General features: G+C 32.1%; 2 protein-coding genes across 3 annotated transcripts; one reads left to right on the forward strand and one right to left on the reverse strand.

Moving 5' to 3' along the window:
- Nucleotides 1–1,626: 1,626 nt before the first annotated feature.
- Nucleotides 1,627–1,983, forward strand: LOC120126177. Its single transcript, XM_039144447.1, has one exon. The coding sequence runs from the start codon at nt 1,627–1,629 to the stop codon at nt 1,981–1,983; it is 357 nt and encodes a 118-aa protein (XP_039000378.1).
- Nucleotides 1,984–14,920: 12,937 nt separating this feature from the next.
- On the reverse strand, nt 14,921–16,981 carry LOC120126024 (mitochondrial inner membrane protease subunit 2-like). Of its 2 annotated transcripts, none has more exons than XM_039144329.1 (5): nt 16,864–16,981; nt 16,004–16,215; nt 15,846–15,918; nt 15,268–15,427; nt 14,921–15,164 (listed from the first exon to the last, which is right to left on the reverse strand). In XM_039144329.1, the coding sequence occupies exons 2-5, from the start codon at nt 16,167–16,169 to the stop codon at nt 15,057–15,059; spliced, it is 507 nt and encodes a 168-aa protein (XP_039000260.1). In that variant the 5' UTR covers nt 16,170–16,215; nt 16,864–16,981; the 3' UTR covers nt 14,921–15,056. The 2 variants fall into 2 exon arrangements, with proteins under 2 accessions (XP_039000260.1, XP_039000259.1); XM_039144328.1 differs by lacking the exon at nt 16,864–16,981 and adding an exon at nt 16,710–16,826.
- Between the last annotated feature and the right edge of the window lie 4,888 nt (nt 16,982–21,869).

Here is a 21,869-nt window from a genome sequence, read left to right on the forward strand (position 1 = left end):
ATAGCATTACCTGGTCTAGGAATGACAAGTACTGATGTCCTTGAGTTATAAGATTAGATGCAACAAAGTTAAAAGAGATGGAAATTAGAAATGGAAATAGATATGGATAAGTAAATAATTAATGGAATAAAATAAAAAAGAGATGGCTACGAAATTATAATGAAGATGTTGGTGGCCTTGATGGAAGATGGTTGATGGTGTTGATGTTGAAATGGAAGATGGTGATGATGTTGTATCTCAAACACGCCAAAGAAGAAACTATGCTAGAAAGCACAATCTTGATCTTCACAAACTTGCTTGAGGGGTGGTGATAGTGTCTTCAACCCACTAGATATAAAATCTAGGAATTTAGGAATCAAGGTGAAGGAATGACGCCACAAGTATAAGAAATTATACTTGCTTAATCGATAAAGTTCACAAAGAACTTTGAAGAGAGATTTAACTGACAAAGGTTTATTTATAATATGAGATGAGATGGTTACAAATGATGACCAACCTCTCAATTTATAGGAAATGAGAGGGCTTGGCCGAATAGTCATATAAGGTTTCGGATAGATACATGTCTCTATTGAAAGTACATAATGCTTGAGATTAAAGGATGAGTCCCTTGGCTTGGTGATGGTTCGGCTACCTCTTCAAAGGAGATATGTCAGTTCGGCTAGGATGAAGATATATCTTCCTTGGCCGAATGGTGTCATGCTTGTTCATCTTGGCGCCAAAGACATCTCCTTTGGCCGAATGGTGTTGTGTCTCCTCAAATTGGCGCCAAACCTCTCATGTGCAAAGCATATGGGTATGGCTGAATAGGCATGGAGCTTTGTCTCATGACCTTTGACGATTCATGCCTCCAATGGGTGTAATCTCTTCATCAAAGTACTCTTTGATGAACGAGCATCTTCATGGGCAGCATCATTCATGAAAGGTCACAATGTTTGAAAAGGTAACCTTTCATGTTTGAGCTAGTTCTAAGGTGAATGAGCTGGAGCTTAGTTGGCCATAAGTGAGTTATAGAATGATGAACATTATGGTAGCTCCTTGTGAAAAGGTACCTCTTGAGGTGGCAACTATTCGCGAAAAGGTACGATTTCACAAAATTTGAATTAGGACATATTTGAAGTGTCCTAAGTGGTGATGATGATGGTGCAACTACCCAGCTGAATTGAAGTCATCTTTGTAGCTCAAATCTTCAGCTCAATCCAGCTATGAGCTCACGGGTATCCAAACAACTTTTCACCAAATGTTCCATATGCTCTCCTAAACGTCCCCATATAAGTTTCATTGCCTTTGCTTTCTCCATTTAGCTCCAAGATAGCTCCCAAGTTGTGGTCGAATGTACATACACACATAACATAAAGAATAAGTTAAGTATATGAACTATATATATATGAATAAGATAAAGATGTGTACTATAGTTTATAATAATAACTTATAACTCACATAGTAATGAATAAGTTATTATCATTATAGCTATAGATGTAATATATGTATATGAATATAACTATGTTATAGCATATGAAATAGGCATCATTATGTATAAAGTTAGAAAGTTTCTTCCCTTGAAAGGTTGGAATAGCAAAGTTAAACATGATGCTGAATTAGATCACATCAAGTGGATTCTCCATAACTATGGGGATTTTTTCGGTCTTGGATGTGGAGTTGTGTGGTGTCCTCGAAGGCTTGGAGTTGGCGTGGCAACTCGATTTGAGGCGGGTAATTATCGAGACTGATAGTAGTGAAGTATGGAAGCTTTTGCTCTGTAGGATCAATATGGATCGGGTGTCAAGTGTTGTTCCATACCTCATTGAAATTATTCGTAAAGAATGGGAGTTGCAATTTGTGCATGTGTTAAGGGAAGGGAATTTGGTTGCTGACGCGATGGCTTGGCTAGCTTGGAGCCTTTCGTTTAGATTACATACCTTTCGTAACCCACCAACAGAAGTTCTGTTGAAGTACCATGCTGAAGTAGGGGCAGCTCGCACTTAGATGCGGTTGAGGATAGTGCACGATTGGCCATGTAGCTTGTTCTATTTATTGTGTTTAGTAAAAAAGATTTCTTAATAAAATATAAAATATTTGTTTATAAATTTTTATGCAAATATATGTAATTTAATATTGAAAGTTTATCTTGTTGAAAAGAACATGTATCCCAAGGATAATTTAGTAAAATATGTATTCAAATAATTTTATATTCCCCTCGTCAAACATTATAATCTTACCAAATAATATAATAAAAAATATTATAATCTTATGTCCATGATAAACAAATCAAACAATATATAACAATATTTCAAAAGTAATGTTACATTTCGGTAATCTTATTTCTCGTTTGATTAACGAAATATAAGTTTTGTCATAACCATTTTTTTATAAACAAATAAGTTTAAATAATAATTATGACTTTTATTTGAAAAATTGGTGGATTTTGGATTGGTTTGAATTAAATTGAATGAGAGTCTCCATCGACCTTTGAGATAGGTAGGTCGAATACCTAAAAACGTCTTTTAAAATAATTTTAAGAAAAATCATTTTGTAAGACAAAAATTGGTCTGTGTTTACCAAAAATCTGATTTAACGGGTTCGGGAGTCGATTATGCGTTGCGAAGGATTAGCACCCCCATAGAGCCCAAAATTGGTACTTAGTTGCTTATATATTGTCGTGGTAGTGGAAATTATAAATCGAATATAAAGTTAGAAAATTATCCATTTATGAAAGTTTAATTAATTTGCTTCGAATTATTTGTTAGGGAACATTCCTTAATTCAAGAAGAAATCACGAGATTTGCACATCCTCCAATGGGAAGGCTATCTCGTCTATTTCTCCTTTACACAAAAAATATTCCCCCTCACCAATGTTATAAGAAAACCCGAATCGAATATAAATAAACTATCGATAATTGCATAAAATACATTAGTAAAAACATGCCTTGCGTCGTCTGAATAAAAATAAATTGATTAGCACTTTAAAAATAACTTAGATTTATTTCAAGTTCCTATTTCGTTCGAATGTCATATCGGATCACACTACTTCCACCAAGCAGTGCTTTCCACGCCCATTCTACAAATAAGTGATCTTGAAAATATTAGAGTAAAAAAAAGCGTTAAAAATGAATGAAACAAATATTTTGTATAATCGCTTGAAACCAATTCCCAAGAGCAAAGAACATATACATACATAAATGATACGAATAAATATATAATATTCATACATGGAAAAAATTTAAGGAAATAAAATATAACTAAGAAAAATTTAAATTATAAAAGTAAAATAAATAGATAATAAAGCGCAATAATTAAACGAATAAAATTAAAGTACTGAAAAATAAAGAGACAGAAATAAACGATTAGAACATTAAAGAAAATAAATGTAAATACTAAAATTAAATAAAGAAAATAAAAAAAACATAAATTTAAAAGTGCACAAAGTTAAATAGCAGAAATAAAATGCAATAAAAATAAAATATTAATATTGAATTTTATTATGTATCTCGTACCGTAAATGATGCGAGTCATACCCCGGGGTGAATTGTCGCAAGGTTGTACATGGTGCGAACATGAAATAAAATAAATAAATAAATAAATAAATAAAAGGTTAACAATTAGTAATTAGCGGTTAGAAAAGTTAGTTGTTAGAAAAAATAGCAGTTAGCAGAGTCCGAATCATAATAATGCAGATCATACCCTGGATCGGGTCACCACAAGGTCGAATCAAATATTAGAAATAATAAATAAATAAACAAAGGTTAGAGTGCAATAAAATAAAATTCAGTAGTTAGCAAAGTCTGAATCATAATAATATCGATCATACCATGGATCTGGTCACCACAAGGTCGAATCGAATAATAGAAACAATAAATAAATAAATAAACAAAGGTTAAAGTGCAATAAAATAAAAGTTAGTGGTTAATATGCAATAAATAATATAGCAGAATAGTGACCAAATTAAAAGTTAGTAAAATATGCATGCATATTCAAAATAAATAAGAAATAAATTACCAGAGTACAAAAAAGGCTAAAATATAGGGGGGCTCAAAGGTGATTTTCCCCTATAGTGACCAAAATGTAAAGTGGCGCTAAAAATGGGAGGACTAATGGGAGATTAGCCCCTAAAATAAGTGACCAAAATACAATATGAAGCCTAAAACTTGGGGACCTATAGGTAATTTACCCAAAAAATAGAACATTGTCCCCTCCTTTCTTCTCTGCACGCACGACTGGTCAATGAGAACTCAAACCATGCTAACAACGCTGACCACCGAGAAAGGTGGTCCTCACACGCCCTAACCAACGAGGAATCAACCCGTGAAACCCGAACCAACTAAAAAAAGACCCCAAAACCCCTCGGGTGAAACCCGAATGTCCTATGTGGGCATCTTTCGTCTCCTCCGACCACCATCCATGGTGGTCGGGACGTTAAACTAACCCAAATAATGACTTCTCCACTGGTGACGTAGAACCACACTAATGCTTATACCCTCACCACCTTTACGTAACGAGGCTAATATATATATATATATATATATATATATATGAAAGAAAACAAATCATGAAGAGAACATAACACTCTTTTTATTTATTGTTTTAGAACTTACAAACGGGAACAGGGGGTTACAAAAACAAGGGCTTACCAAAAAAGGGCGAGAGAGTTACAAGCAATCTCCTTGATTTACAAAACACGGGGCTTCCTAAAAATGGGGGGCTCTTACTTTCTTTCTGGTTTTTCCCAAAAATAGGGGGAGGGAGCTTGTTTCCTGCTTTTGATTGGCTTTTAAAGCCCACCAAATTACAAATGATAATATTACAAGTTTAGTCCCAGTTTTGTTCCCTATTTATTTTTAGGACAAAATTAGTGTATTACAGCTGCCCCTCTTTGCTCGTCTATTGTGTAAACAATGACGAAGCAAAGATAAATAATGGCCTAATTTTGTCTAGCTACGATGTTTGCTTGGAGCTTCAATTCTTTTTATGAAAATAGAGGACTTAAAGATGACATTATTCCTTCATGTTAAGGACGTCGGGTCAATCTGGAGATAATTTGGTGTTGAAGACGACACTGGTCATTCAGGTTGAAGAGATCTAATCTCTTTGAGGTACATTGTTTGTTGGAGATGACACCATTCCTTCTCGATGAGGAAGTCTAGTCAATTTAGAGATAATTTGTTGCTGAAGACAACATTACTCATCTGTGATGAAGAGTTCTGGTCGTCTAAGGGTGACACGGCTCCTACGTGATGAGGAGATCTGGTCGATCGATGACACTATTCCTACGTGATGAGGACATCTTGGCCATCTTTAGGCATGATGATAACACGATTCCTGCGCGATGAGGATGGCTGGTTATCTAGGGGTGACGCGGCTCCTACGTTATCAGAAGATCTAGTCGGGGGGATGACATGGTTCCTACGTGATGAGGATGGATGACCATCTTTAGGGATGATAACACGGTTCCTACGTGATAAGGACGACTAGTTATTTAAGGGTGATGCGACTCCTACGTGATGAGGAGATCTGGTCGGTGGATATACGGTTCCTACATGATGAGGATAGTTGGCCATCTTTAGGGATAAATGTTTCAAGAGAAACTGTCTCAAGAGAGACAAAATTCATTTAAAGGGAAACGATCTCAAAGATGGGTGTTTCAAGAGAAATTGTCTCAAGGGAGACAAAACTGTCTCAAGGGAGGCAAAACTTGTTTCAAGGGAAACAATCTCAAAGGTTGGTGTTTCATGAGAAACTGTCTCAAGGGAGATAAAATTTGTTTCAAGAGAAATAATTGAAAAGTTTGTCTTAAGGAAGATTGTCTCAAGTGAGACAAAGTTTGTTTTGAGAAAAACAATCTCAAGTGAGATCAACTTTGTTTCAAGTTAAACAAACTCGAAATTTGTATCTCAAAGGAAAAATATCTCAAGCGAGACGAAATTTGTTTTGAGAGAAATTGTCTCAAGCGAGACAAAATTTGTTTTTAGAGAAAACTGTCTCAAGCTAGACAAAATTCATTCAAGTAAAACAACTTTGAAATTTGTGTTCTGATGGAAAATTTCTCAAGTGAGATGAAATTTGTTTTTAAGAAAATTGTCTCTAGCGAGACGACACTTTGTTTCGAGAGAAACAATCTCAAAGGCAACAAAAAATCTACTTGTTCCTGCAGGTGGAGGAAAAACCTTCAGAAGATCTGATCGTTCATTTCAGGATGTTGAATCTCCAAAGATGCCCCAACATTCATCATTTCTTGCTTCAGCACTAATTCTAAGCATGAACTTTGTGTCTGAGAGCCATGTGTCAACTACCAAAATCCATTCCAGAGAGATTTTCTTATTTGAAAAGCTTTTTTCTTCTTCTTTTATTTTCAGAAGTCTGAAAATATCAATTAAAAGGATGTTAAAAAATATTTAATCAAATGTTTGAAAATATTGCCCCTTTCTAGGTTTTACAATTGAGAGAAATTATAAAACAAGAGTTCATTGGATATCAAAGAATTAATTACATTTTTAATACTTTAATAAATTATAGCTATTTGAAAAGTGTCAAGATTAATGCTATTTTTGAGGTAGGGTTAAGTAAGGAAAGAACAAGGTGTCTCAGGTTATTGTCTTAATCAAAGGTATGACTTTCTCATTTCTTTGATTTTCACTAATATGATGGAGTAGCTTCTATTCTCATCTATTGGGGTGTTCTTCTTTTCTTAGCTCTCCTGATCAAATTCGGGTTGTATGATGCCTTATCAAAGGATTTGTGATATCGCCTTCTATACAACAGCTGCACGATCTTTATATTTGAGCCGCCTTTTCAGGTTTTCAACTCGAATCCTCCTTTGGTTTCAAGAAGTTATTCAAATTTTTACTTCTTGAACCCCCTTTGTTATTATTTTTTTCTATCATGCATTAAAGATTTTAGAAAACCTTTTTTAAATTTAATCCTGATGGGCGGGATGAGATATGAAGATAGTCTCTTCTGTTTAGAAATCCATGTATGATTAGAAGGGAATTTTAAGGCACGTAATGTAGGTTATAGTTCATGGTTATGAAAGAAAGGGATAAATAGGCTCAAACAAGTGTTTAAGGGTAATTGAACCAAGGATTAATTAGTTTTGATGCCTTCAATCTTGTCTTGCTCTATTTGAATATGCTTGTATGCGTCCTTTTTGATCTTTTGGTGAACTGATCTTCTGGTGAACTAATTCTGGAATGATTGGACTTGATCAATCTCATGGTTTGAAGCTCGATGCGTCATTTGACTCTAGGAATTCTTTGCATGTGCTTCTATCTTTTTTTTCTTTGATTTTTCCATTTTTCTCTTTGTTTTCTTTTATTTTTGATTTTTCTTTTGGATTTGATTTGATCTTTGCACTTTGCATTTGTTTACCTTTCGATATCTTATCTGGATTGATAGTCTTCACTCATGCGAGCAGATTTCCTTCACCTTGTCCCCCAGTGTAAAGGGTGATCCTTGGTTAGGGTTGAATCAGAAGACAATATAACTTAGGCTCAAATAGGGACACAATGGATATATATTTTCTCCTTTTGTGAATGGATAATGAAATAAAGTCATTCATCATTTCATACACAAAAGTCTTTTGCATAAGAGGTATCCAGGGGATAGATTTTCAGGATTAATTTTATTCACTTGAAAACAATGTTATTAATGCATGACAAAATTATTTTTGAATTAATCCCTTTTTTCTTGTTTCTAGCATGTCTCACTGTTCAGGCTCCTTTTCAAAAAGTTGATACGAATTGTTTTGTTCTCTATTTATTTTTAGGACAAAATTAGGGTATTACAAGTTTACTTTTGGAAATAAGATTACCAGAATGTACATTACTTAACATATTACTAGAAAATGTGTATTACCTTGTTTACTTATTTGACAGGAATATAAGATTACAATGTTTGATCAAAGGAATATAAGATAAGAAAAAAATACAGGTTTTACCAAATTTTCCTTGAGATATATTTTCTTTTTTAATAAGTTAAATTCACAATATTGAAGCCAAAATATTTACATTAAAATTCATAGAAAATATAATTTTCTTTTATTTCTATTTTATATATTTTTAGTAAAATTTGCAAACAAATAATTTAATATATTTTTTACTTCATTTTTTAAAATACATAAACATACTTACATCAATATAATTGTGTGTGTGTTTTAGGTACCAAGATATTGAGAGATGTGCATACTTACACCGATATAAGTGTGTGTTAATCACTACATTTTTTATTTTTTCTTGTTACATGTATGAGTTGCACAATGAAATATATCAAATTATTTAACAAAATTAGTAGAAAACATAAAAAAATTGGCAAATAAAGTAATTGAGTCCCTGTACTTTTCCAAAAAAAAAACCAATGTGACTTTCGAACTATTTTTGCACTCCATGTGACCATCAAACTTAGAAAAATAACGTAATGTGGCCTTTTGATCAATGGTTTTCGTAGTTTACCATTATGATCCTGACGTTGCACTTCACAGTGCTCATGTGAAAGTCCACGATTGTTGATGATATGGCTAATGACATGGTAGATGGGCTAAAATTAAGCAAAAAGGCACCTCATGCCATTATGATCTTGACGTCACACTTCACGATGTTGATGTGACAGTCCACGATTGTTGGTGATATGTCTAATGACATGGTAGATGGGCTAAAAATAGGCAAAAAGGCACCTCAAGCCCTTATACTTTCCAAAAAAACCAATGTGGCCCTCGAACTATTTTTGCACTTAATGTGATCCTCAAACTTAGAAAAAAAACCCAACGTGGCCCTTTGCCCAACGATTTTTTCATTGATTGTTATGATGCTGATGTAACATTTCATGATACTGATGTGACAGTCCACGAAGGCTGGTGATGAGGCTGATGACATGGTAGATTGGCTAAATTGGTTTTTTGGTTAAGTTTGAGGGCCGAATTAAATGTAAAAATTTGAAAAAAAAATATTTTAAATTCTGAAATAGTAAAGGATCTTGGGTACCTTTTGCCTAAAAAATATAGGCATAATGCTGAAATTAACCGTTAATGTTTACCAAAATGATCATTCTTCCCTCTATTCTTTTTTAGAACATTTGCTCCCACAGCGTTTCATTTTAGGCAATAGAGACCCCTAACACTTGATAGAATAATCATTTTTTGTCCCTTATTCTTTTTTCTAGAGCATTTTAACCCTTAAACTTCCATTTTAGGTTAAAAAGGCTTATATTTTAGAGCGTTATCTGTGTGTTAACTAATGATTTTCATCTATAGGGGGGATATTTTGTCTCAAAGTGAAACTTGGGGTCAAAATGCTCCCAAAAAAGAATAAGGTCCAAAATGACCATTTTAGTAAACATTATGTGACTATTTTTGGTATGCCAGAAATATAATATCAAAACCTTTTATGAAAATTAATCCTAAAAAATAAATGTAATAAAATAGATACCAAAAATAAAACTTGAATTAAATGTATACATAATAAATAATCAAAATAAAATAAAACCTTAATATATTTTTTACTTATTATTTTGTATGCATCATATAATTTTATAATAAGTATTTAAAAATATGAAATCATTAAAAATAAATAAAATATATTTATATTCGTGTAATTATATACAAAAGAAATGATCATTTTGAAATAACTATATTATTTTAGGTGTAGTATTGTCCTAAGAGAAGAAATTGTGTAATTCCTAAGAAGAGAGAGAATTACATTTATGAGAAAAAAATCCAAAAAAATGCTATTGTTGGGAATACTTCATTTTCAGGAGGAAATTCTCTTAAACCAACTGTAGATATGTTATTCAGAAAAAGACCATTCTCTTAATAATAATCTTTTATGTGAACCAAACATCCCCCTAAAGATAATCTTATATTTTTGTAATATTTCACGAACTGAACGACCTCATTAGTAAAGAAATTGTTGCTATTCCTTGATGCTCTAAAATTGAACACCAGGACTGCCATGGGTGTGAACGTTCAATGTCAAATGGTTGAGAGTTATCTTTGAATAGATACTACCTTGTATTTACCTCACATTAATAAAAAAATATATTTTATAACACCCTTAAAGGTAAAAAAAAACCTTATTTTAACTTCTTTTTATAGCTGTGAAATCAACAACTACCATTGATATTGAATAAAAGTTAGGAGGAGGATAAAGCTTTTAAATAAAAAAAATACTGTATAAAAAATTTATAAAAAATAAAATATGAAAATTAGATTTTAAATTTTGAAATAGTAAAGGATTTCATACATTTATTAACCTTAATTTTAAAAAATAAATTATTCTGAAATGTTGTTGATTAGGAATAGATGGAAACATGTATTATTTGTCCATGAAAGAACTCTGTCATAGCATTTGACAACTACTTAAAGTGAGTAAAAGAAAGCTTAATCTAGGAATGGCAACGGGGCGGGTTTTGCTCCCCCGTCCCCGCCCCGTTCCCTGTCGAGTTTTTATCGGGGTGCCCTATCGAGGATTTTTTTTGCCCCGTCCTCGAACCCGAACCCAAAAAAAATCCCCGAATTTTCGTGCCACTTTTGTGACTTTCTTTGGTAGCTCACTACATTGAGAAATTTATCAATAAATCAACCAAATTTTACTTTAATAATTAATATAAAAAATATAAATATATATATATATATATATAATTGGGGCGGGAGGGGGCGGGGATACCTTGCCCCGTCCCTGAACCCGAACCCAAAAAAAATCCCCGAATTTTACCCCGATACCCGACCTGACCCGATATTATTCAAACCAACCCGACCCGACCCGACCCGAACTTAGCCAGGTTTCGGGTTTCCCATTCGGGTCGTTCTGCCATTCCTAGCTTAATCCAATGAAAAAGTAAGAACCTAATGTTCAGAACTTTGATGCCAATTAAGAGGAAGAAACTAGGGTTTGAGGAATTTTTTCTATCGACGTTGCGTACTCTAAGAAGGGTAAACTACATAAATAACTACCCAACTATTGCCTTCTAAATGACTATCATTTTTAAATTTACGTCAATATAACTATTGAACTATTAAAATGGTTTTAATATGACTACTGAAATATTAAATCCCTTAGATTTTAGAATTAATCGCTAAGTCAATTCTCACACTTTGATAATATATATGTTATATAACTTGTTCAGGTTTAGGAAGAAAAATAAAACTAAAATAACTTAATTGGATTTGAACCTAACATTAGTTAGTAACAAAGAAATGCCTTAACCAATAGGCTAAATCTAATATTTAGGAATTAATTAAAATATTTTTTATATATTATATATTATAGTTAATTATATAAATAAAAAATAGACAAGTGAAGATTTAAATCTATGTCAATTGAGAATATGATAACACTTAAATTGCTAAAAAAATTAATATATTATTTATAATTCATTTAAGATTTTAATATTTTTAAATTAAAGTTATTTATTTTATATTTATTTATTAATGATTATATATATGAAATTATGTTTAAAATTAAATTAAAAATTTATTTAACATATTTGAACTCACGAGCATAATTTAAAATCAAAAGATAAATTTATAATTTGAATCTTAAATTTTTTTCTTATGATTATAATTTGAATATTAAATTATTTTTTTAGTGATTTCACATTAAAAATAATTATTAAAACAATAGAATTAGTCTTAAATTAATTATAAATAAGCTAGATTTATTATTGATTTAAGTATTGTCATATTCTCAGTTGGCCTAGATGTAAGTTTTAGCTTGTATGTTTTTATTTTTTTATCGTTAATGTTGAACCTGTATTTTGATATAACAAATAAAGGCAAAATGTTTTTTTGACTTAATTGAATTTGTTCAAATGATTAAAAAATAATTCAAAGTCCACAAAACTTGAAAAAAAATGTTTTCCAAGTATTTTTTACATGACCCATACCTAATATGTTTAGAAACTCAAAATAAGTCAAAATATTCAATTTTGGAGTAAGGTTTCGAAACCCCTTTAAGGTTTTGAAACCTCTTAGGCATAATGCCTAAAGTTTCAAAACATTTCAGCTTGGTTTCGAAATTCCTTTGCCTGGTTTCGAAACCCCTTGTACCTGGTTTCGAATCCCCCTGACTGGTTTCTAAAGCCCCCCGTCTGGTTTCTAAATCACATGTTCTAAAGGTTACATTTTTAAAAGGATTTTGAAACCCCCTCTAGTGGTTTCGAAACCACTATGCTAAAATGCTAAAATTGAGGGGATTAAAGGCTTCCAATGGCTCTAAAACATCCATAACGGTTAGAAACAACCACATGTTCATTTCATCATATAAAAACAACACAATGACACTTGAAGAAGGTTACTACACCTATCCAAGCATATATATCAAGAGAAAAGAGTTTTCATTCCTACTTAATTCATTTTCTCTTATACATAAGTGTAATGAGCTTATTGTATATCTTTTTAATTCATTCCTTGTTAGCTTAATTCTTGTAAACACCTACTTAGAGAGGTATTCTTGTTTACCCAAATCAAACCTTGTAAAGAGGGGAAAGGTTCTAGTTTAGCCTTTGGAAAAACTAGAGAATTGTAAAGATTATACCTTATCCTTGAAAGGTAAGAACAAATTAGTGAATTTGTTAGAAAATCCTTAGTGTGGAGCTAAGATAGTGGATGCAGACTTGGTTGAGAAGTCGAACCACTATAAACCGTTGTGCCAATTTATTTTTTATCTTTTATTGCTACCACACCAAAGACTTTTAAAGGCCAATTTCCCCTCTTGGCGTATTTCGGTTGATCGATTCGAGCCTAACAATTAACTATAATATATATATATATATATATTTATAATTGATTCCTAAATATTAGATTTAGCTTATTGGTTAAGACTTGCTTGATTACTAATTCATTTTGGGTTCAAATCAAATTATATTATTTTAATTTTTTCTATGTAAACTTGAACAAGTTATATAACATATGTATTATTTCAATAACAAGCGTGAGAATTAGCTTAGTGTTTAAGGCATGTGCAGGTTACCCTTGAGTGTCAAAACTCATCTTTATTTATTTTCACTTCAATTCAAAAAGTGTCACATGTCACCTTTTGATTGGATTGAAATTTTATTAAATTAATTAAATTAAAATTAAAAAACCCCTCTAATTAGACTATGATGTGTGTCACATTTGATAGAAGAAATAAATTTATTAAACAAAATTGAAATTAGGACCTAATTAAAAATTAAGAATTAAAGTTAATCTTGGTGATCAAATTGATTAATTCTAAAATTTAAGGGATTTAATCTATAAAGTTGATACATAACTAGAATGAGAGATTTTAAAATTAATGCTCAAATTAAGGCATTAGACAAACTAAAAACAGAAGCAGGATCAAATTGCATTAAATGAAAATCCAAGGAAACAAATCATATACAAATAGTAACCAAAATGGAAGAAAACAAATAGGGTTCCAGCACCGCGAATATGTAACTTTACAAGTACATGCACCCTAATTATACCAATTTTGTTAACTACCAAGTAAACACTTCCGTTAAGTGTTAACGACATGTGACTATATTGATACCATTTAAATCGTTCAGTAGTCATATTGACACAAATTTAAAAATGGTGGTCATTTTGAGAGCATGCCCCATAGTTGGGTGGTCATTTATGTAATTTACCCCTAATATAAAGTGAACTACATAGAATAGTAAATTCAAACTTGTATTTCTCCCACAATGCACCACGACTCGACAACAGATTCTTGACCTCGAGCCGACGGGTTTTACATTTGAAAATATCACCATCTATCAATTGTCGACGATTCGCCTGTATTTGCTCCTCTCTCTTCTTCACAACTTCCGCAACAATCTTCTTCATCGTCATGAAAACAAACAAAAATGAAAACCAGAGACAATTTCACAGAAAAATATTAACATATTAGGATTTACGACTGCCACTCCAAATCCTCCTTATACTCGGGTGAAATAATACGCCCACAATGGTTAAAATAGTGCCCCATTCCATCACGCTAAACAAAGACGTTCCACATTTAAGTCTCTAAGAAGTTCAAAAAATAATCGTTGCGACATTTCTCCAAAAACGACCTAATAAATGTCAATAATGTTTCAATAGTCAAGTCTCGGGTCAAACCATTTCATGGCATTGCCTCGACCAAGGGGGGCAAATTGTTATACCTCTTGAGGATCTCAAATCTACTTCGCACCTCTAAATGAAACCAGAAGCATCTTCGAATTTTTGGCCTCATTCGCATCTTAAAAACCCCAAAAGACATGATAAGAACATTTCTAAAGGCAGGACCTCGAACATCTAACATCTCTTAAAAAACTACATGTTAACATGACCTCAAATATCGCAACTAGATCATATATACTTAGTTTGCTAACTTACGTGTAGTAATGATGACCCTACACTGATCAACTCCGAGAGACCGTAAAATCTCTCGATTAAGATCAAGAGATGAGAAGGAACCACCTCAACCTCACTCATTTATGTTCTACCTTCTTTTGGTGACACAGAATTTTGACACCAACCAACAATTAATCTATCATCAATTATGATTGTCCATCCAAATCAAAGAATATTAACTACATATAAGAGCCATAACACATTTATTCCGATTCAACAATAAGTTTAACGTGAATAGTATCTCCTAGTTCTTTTGTATTGTTATTGAAACTGGTTTGTTCTAAATTTTTAATCTTCAACGTATTGAAATTGATCAATTTATCCCTCTTAAAAATCTATATGATTTGGAACTTGTACCATTCAATTGATGATTGTAATTAAAGATTAATAATCAAATTGAATAAAAAACTACAAAGGTAGAAAAATTATTTTAACTTTTTTTTAGATGTAAAGTCAACAATTAACAATAATATTGAACAAAAGTTAAGAGAAGGGTATAGATTCTCAAATAAAAAAATAATATAAAAACTCAATTTTATAAAAATACAATATAAAAACTAAGTTTTAAATTCTGAAATGTTGTTGATTAGAAACCGATGGAAACACTTGTCCATGAAAGAACTCTTCCACGCCATTTGACAAGTGCTTCAAGCGAGTAAAAAGCTGTAATCGAATAGAAAAGAAAGGAACAGATAGATGTTCAGAATTGGGATGCCAATTAAGAGGCACAAACTCGGTTTTGAGGACTTTTTCTGTCGACGCTGCCTACTCTATGTGGAGGCCACAATATATGGGTGATCCTTCCTTTAACCAAACCCAATGGAACCTGCAGAGGATAGCCCGTTCCAGTTTAAACCTCACAGTATTCGAAATATAAAGGAGTTCAGCCATACAATATTACAGAATGCAACCGGGGTGAAGCAACTTACGGGGCCGAATGACCTCGAGTCTAAGCTGGAAGCCGAGTTGTCTCCCTCAACCCAGCAGTGTCCTTCTGGAACATGCACCACGTCGTAAATAGTCCTGACCCAGTCACCTGGCAAGCCAACAATTCTCTTTACATGTTTCTCCTTGTGATTATTTGGAGAGCTGAAAAAGCATACAACAAAAGCAGCATTACATTTCAGTACGATTTTTTATTAACAACATAGGTATTGGAAGTATTGGAAATATTTCATCAAAATACTTATCAGGCAACAGCAACACCCGAACCGTGGGTGAAGTTGTGCTTCTTAAAAGAAAAACAAAGTCATTTCCAGTGTCATGTCAGATGGACTCATTAAAATGTGATTGTTTACACTATAAATTTCTCTAAAGTCTCCCATTTTGATTTTAACGAGTTGTTCTACAATGAACAAAAGCTTGATAACTCTGTTCCAACTCCGCAGAAGTGAAATACAAGTTTGGCATGAAGAAGCCAACCCAAAGTGTTGCTTCATTCAGGAGGTGGCTACATTTGACTTAACAAGTAATCAAGATAAATGAGCAATAGCAATGAACAATTTACCTGAAAACTACCACGTCACCATGTGCTAATTTGTAATTTCTAAGGCACAACTTTTCAACCAGAACACGATCTTCTGCGGCCAAAGAAATGATCAGCCACTTAAAATCAAGAGTAATGCAAAAAACTTCAACTCTCACTCTCTATCTCAAAGGTAATACCACTCAATGAATCAAGCAAGCTATTGGTTTTGGGATTAAATGTTGGACACATTGAGGTACCCCGGACTTGGACGATACTAGCAAATAGGTCCGAAACTGTAAGGGTGATAACCCCAACCGTGAAACACTTCTTCGCAATATTCCACAAAACACTAGGGGTTCCCATCTCCACGTTTCCAATAAACACAAATGTCAGGCTAAAATGGAACCATCTGCGTTCACAATTGAAATCAAAACCAAAAAAACAATATCTACTATATATTAGATAAAAGTTAACATTGGTTAGTATAAAAACTTTCATCCAAGATGCCAATGAATTACAAGTTACAGAATTGACATACAACCTAAATTTTGAAAATGACAACATGGGCAAACAATTAATCACGAAATACACACGACAGATCATACAGCATGATATTTTGATTAGGAAAAACATCGAACACTTATTTGCCGTGGGAGCTGAATGTAAAGAACTATAAACCACTTGATGACATAAAATAAAAAACCGAAAGTGGGACAAAATACGTTATCTTCTTGATAATACAAAAAAAAATTCTTGGTGAATGTAAATAACTTCCACCCAATTTGCCAGTGAAGTACAAGTTACGGAATTGTCATATGGGTATCCAGGAAACTCCATAAATTCTGAAAATTACAACATGGGAAAACAGCTAAACAGATAAATCCACTTGATCAGACCATATACGATGGATTAACAAGTTTCAGAAATGCATATAGTTCGATTAGGAAAAACATCGAACACCTTATATGCAGTGGCAACGGAATATAAAGGAGGACCGTACGCACACTTTCTGAGAAGTAAGGGCAAAGTGAAACATTCAAAGGAAGAACAGAGTTACCTGGAGAGCAGGGGAAGCAGTTAGGTAATAGTAGAGACGGGCTCTGGTCCCTGGATTTTAGCTTGTTTTGCTTCTTTTTCTTCTTCTATCGGCTGCCAGCATGTATTTTTGCAGCTGGTTACTTGGGAAATTGCCAAAATGGTAAAAGGGCCATTGTTATTTTGTAGCGGCATATGAGTCAATAATGGATTGGGTTGGCTCAGTTGTACTATGTTCCTTTACCAACTCTCTAAAACGGTAATTATGTCTAATGAAATGTATACGTTTAATTATTTGGGTAAAGTACACAAATGGTCCCTCTAGGCATTGCTATGTCGAGTCTTCGATTATTAAAAATTTCAAATGGGTCTTTCAACTATATAACATTGCTTTGATGAGTCATCGACTATTAAAATAATAAAATAATCACATGACTATTCATATGTTTCAAACTCGTCATTTTCTGTTAAAAAAATGACAATCGTCTAACCTAGGCGTAAACATACTGATTGAGATATGATAAAATCATATTTTAATGGTCTATTGGCATCGTCGTTGCTTTTAAGTATTGGCTCGATGGCGTAATATAAACAAAGATTCGATCTAAAGATACAACTCAAACGATTCTTGGATAAGATTTTATCACATCACAACAATCAAGTTAACGTTTAGCTCAGAAGGCCACTAATTTTTTAACGAAAAATGATGAGTTTAGAATATATGAATAGTCGGGTTACTATTTTGTAACTTTTAATAGTTGAGAGACTTAACAAAGCAATATCATACAATTAGGGGACTATTTTGTAACTTTTAATAATCTAGTGACTCAACAAAGTAACATTTTATAGCCAATGATCATAATTATTATTTAGTTTAGGTCAAAAAATTGTTTTATCCTTGAAAAAAAATCTAAATTAATAATGTTATTTTTATTTTTTAGATGTATTAATTTTGTTTAAAATTATTTAATTGTACTAGTTTTTCTTTTAATCGATGTTGACGGATATAATATTAACATAGCAATTAATGGTGTTGATTTAATAGTCTATTATACTAACATGATAATATATGATGTAGATGTGATGGTTTATGTACAGATGATGATTTGACCAAGAGATTAGATTGAATTACTAGTCGATTTTAAAGACATAATTGATATTTCAAACAAATTCGATGACTTAATTAATTTTGATTGAAAGTTTAAGAACTTATCTAATCTTAAAAATAAAAAATAATTTGAAATTTAAAAACATTAAAAATTAAAAAATTAATTAAAAAATTAAAAGTTAAAACATCAAGCATAACTTAATGAATTATATAAATTAAAAATTAAAAATATCTATAAAGTATTTTAAAAAATTAAACACTTTCATAGGTAAATTCGTTACTTATATCTTATCGCTTAAATAAACTATTTTTTTTTGAATTTTTAAAATGTTTTAAAATGATTTTTGAAAAATAAAAGATAATTTTAAAAATAAGAAAAAAGTGGTTTACAGTATTTTATTTAAATTTATTTTATAAATTTGGAAATACTTTTTCATATAATGAATTGACTTGAATTCAAATTTATATAATTTTTTAATAATTTTTAAATATCAAATCTTTAATCTTGTATTGGTTATGTAAGATTTTTTTATACATTCTTAGTAATTAAAATGAATATTATTTTCTCTTAAGGTCCTATGTTCACACAAGTTGCATCTATAGAATGTGTATGTATTATCAATGATAAAAAAATATTATGAATAGTTTATCTCCAAAACTACTTAATTTTTTTTGAAACTGAAGGCTGAATTTCTTAGATACTCGTCCATTTATTGATTGATTTCTGTTTTTATTACTCAACTTTTTGAGGTAATCGATCATCCGTAAGCTAACTTTATTATTTAAAAAATCGTAATTATTTTGATCATTCTCTGCTAAATAGTTTACAAAATAACGGTAGTCTTTTTCAAAATAATTATATTAATATTTTTATTGTTAATTTTATACATTTCATCGATTTAATCTTAATTTCTAACTAAATTAACAAACTCAATTTTATATATTTACACACTGTTAAAAAGATCGCCATCCTAAAAAAATTATTATAAATATTTTAAAAGTATTAAAATTTAAGATACATAATTTTAGAAAAAAATAAAATTTTCAGAACTTTAAAATAATTAAAGAGTTAATTGCATCACAGTCCTCAAAGTATGACTCTATTTTAAATTAGTCTCTAAACTTTTAAATATTCCAATTTCATCCTTAAACTATGACTATCATTCTAAATTAGTCCTCAAACTTTTGAATATTTCAATTTTATCCCCAAACTTTAACCTTCATTCTAAACTGGTCCCCAAACTTTTTTAAACATTCCAGTTTCATCCCAAACTTTATGTATATACTAATCACATCCTTTGTTAATAAAATCCTTAGGCCAAGTTATATTATTATAGGTTTGAAAAAACAAAATTTAGGTTAAACTATGGTTGAAGCTAATTACATATTTAGATGAATTTGGAGATGAAATTGGAATGTTCAAAATTTTGAGGACCAATTTAGAAAAAAGTTAATAGTTTAAGGATGAAATTAGAATGTTTAAAAGTTTAATGATTAATTTAGAATAAAAGTCATAGGTTGAGGATGAAATTGGAATATGCAAAAATTTAAGGACTATTTTAATTTAAAAGCTATAATTTGAAGACATAAAATACAATTAACTCTTATAAAAATTAAAATTAGTTTTAAAAATTCACAAAAAATTAAATCAAATCCCTTTTAACTTCGTTAAGCTATTTTGTTGAATAGATATGAACGACTCCCTGTGACACGTGACAGGAGTGAACAATGCTGCAATGCGCGGGTAAGCTTTTTCTTAGCGTATAAATATAATGTTTAAATTATCTATAATTTTCAAATTTTTAAAGGTAAAATTTAGTATCTAAATTATTATTTTGATCAGTTTTAGTATTTAAATTTTTATTTTTTTTGAAAACATATCAAATATTTATTTTTTATTTCATTTTAGTATCTAACAGTTAAAAACTTAACGATATTACATTTTTATGGGTAAATTACATCATTAATCACTTAACTATTTTCTCGCTCTAATTTTGGTACTAAAATTTAAATATTTTCAGTTAAACTACTCCACTTTCAATTTTCTTCTATTTTAATCATTCTAATTTATTTTATTAATAATTTATGATATGAATTATTTATTTATTTATTTTTTATTAATATATAATTAAAATAAAAAATTAAATTTGAAGGTTAGAGTGATTAAATTAGGAGTAATTTGAAAGTTAAGTAATTAAATTAAAAAATTTAAACTTTAGTAACCAAAATAGGTGTGAGAAGATAGTTGAGTGATGAATGATACAATTTACTTACAAAAAAGGTGCCACGTCAAATCATCCGTTAAGTTTTTTAATAATAAGATATTAAAACAAAACAAAATCTAAAGTTGGGGGTAACCTACCATCTTACCTCCTCCTTACCCCATATATATGGGAAAAAGGGACAACCATTTGAAAATCTAAAGTTAGATATGATTTTGAAAAAATTAAAAATATAGGTATTAAAAGATGTCGAAACTGATAGTTTAAACACTAAATGCTTAATTTAACCTTTTTAAATTAAAAATAATTATGTTAAAACGGGCTTGAAATCATAACCTTCAACGTAGGAAACAAATTAATCATATCTATATATATATATATATGCAAGTATAAATGGACTGGTATTCTCCCCGACTCCCTCATTCGCCCGGGGTGTTCTCGTATTTGGCGGGGTTTAAGTCTTATTTGGCCAGAGGTGTATTCGGGGATTAGATGGCGGCTCGGAAATGGGAATACTGTGGACTTTCTGGAAAGATGATTGGGTGTGTCATTTTGGTCCTCTCATGAACCATTGTAAGGTGCATCATCTCTCTTTTCAACCTACTCCGGTTGCTCTCATGGTGGGCGTGGAAGGGGATCGGAGGTGGGATGTTTTGGGGGACCTTTTACCGGATGAGTTATTGCTTTCAATTGCAGCAGTGTTGCCTCCCAAGATTATTGGGGGAGATGATAGACCGCCTTGGAAATGGGGGAAGAACCACCGTTTCTCCATAGCCAGTGCTTATGAACACCGATTGGGAACTTCCTCTGATGCGTGTTCGGACCTGTGGAAGATTATATCGCGTTACAGGGGTTTACCGATAGTCAAGATGCTATTCTGGTTGATTGGGCATAATCGGCTGTTAACGAATGAAGAAAGAACAAGGAGGCATATTTCTGATAATGCTGAGTGCACGGTGTGTCATTCCGGTGTTGAATCTGTTTCCCACATTCGGCGCGGATGTGATATTGCTTTTGCAACTTGGTCGGGTCTGGTTAAGCCCAACCGGCTTCTCGAATTTCTCACCATGGATATCAAACAGTGGCTGCAAAAAAATTTGAGTGATCCTGATTATTTTCCGATTCATGGCAATGAGTGGGAGTTAATGTTTGGTGCGATCCTCTGGGCTCTCTGGACGCGAAGAACCGATTCATTTTCGACCCCGATTTCACAGAGACTGAAGGTATAGTGCAGCGAGGGAAGCGCCTTTGTGATGAATCTGTTCGAGCCCGTGAAGCCATGGATGGAGGTACTGGTAGAGGTTCGAATACGTGTCGAGAAATTGTCAAATGGTATTCCCCCACTCCGGGTTGTTCAAAATAAATTCTGATGGAGCTCGTAATTCTTCGACTGGTTTAGCGACGTGTGGGGGAGTCATACGTGACTCACATGGCAACTGTATTGTGGGCTTCTCGAAAGCGTTAGAAAGGTGTTCCGTGTTGGATGCTGAGCTATGGGGTATTTTGAGGGGTTGTCTGTCGCCTGGGATATGGAAATTAAAGCAGCGGTGGTAGAAACCGATAACCGGGAAGCTTATGATTTGCTTTGTCGAGGCAAAGTAATGGACGGCAGTTCTCATTTGATTCCCCACTTGGCTGAATTAATTGCTCGTCCCTGGAGGCTGCAGTTCTCCTATACGCCACGAGAAGCGAACCGAA

The sequence above is a fragment of the Hibiscus syriacus genome, unplaced genomic scaffold (genome assembly GCF_006381635.1).
Source record: "Hibiscus syriacus cultivar Baekdansim isolate YM2019G1 unplaced genomic scaffold, ASM638163v2 tig00110450_pilon, whole genome shotgun sequence".
In the NCBI taxonomy this organism is placed as follows: domain Eukaryota; kingdom Viridiplantae; phylum Streptophyta; class Magnoliopsida; order Malvales; family Malvaceae; genus Hibiscus; species Hibiscus syriacus.

What these genes read in the sequence shown, in the direction of transcription:
- LOC120126177 (XM_039144447.1), top strand. Translation starts at nt 1,627, where the DNA reads ATGGGGATTTTTTCGGTCTTGGATGTGGAGTTGTGTGGTGTCCTCGAA.
- LOC120126024 (XM_039144328.1), bottom strand. Translation starts at nt 16,759, where the DNA reads ATGTTTTTCCTAATCGAACTATATGCATTTCTGAAACTTGTTAATCCA. An exon ending in CTTGCTTGATTCATTGAGTG is followed by an intron (nt 15,919 to 16,003) that starts GTATTACCTTTG and finishes CTTTGGCCGCAG; the next exon opens with AAGATCGTGTTCTGGTTGAA. An exon ending in ACTCGAGGTCATTCGGCCCC is followed by an intron (nt 15,165 to 15,267) that starts GTAAGTTGCTTC and finishes TATCCTCTGCAG; the next exon opens with GTTCCATTGGGTTTGGTTAA.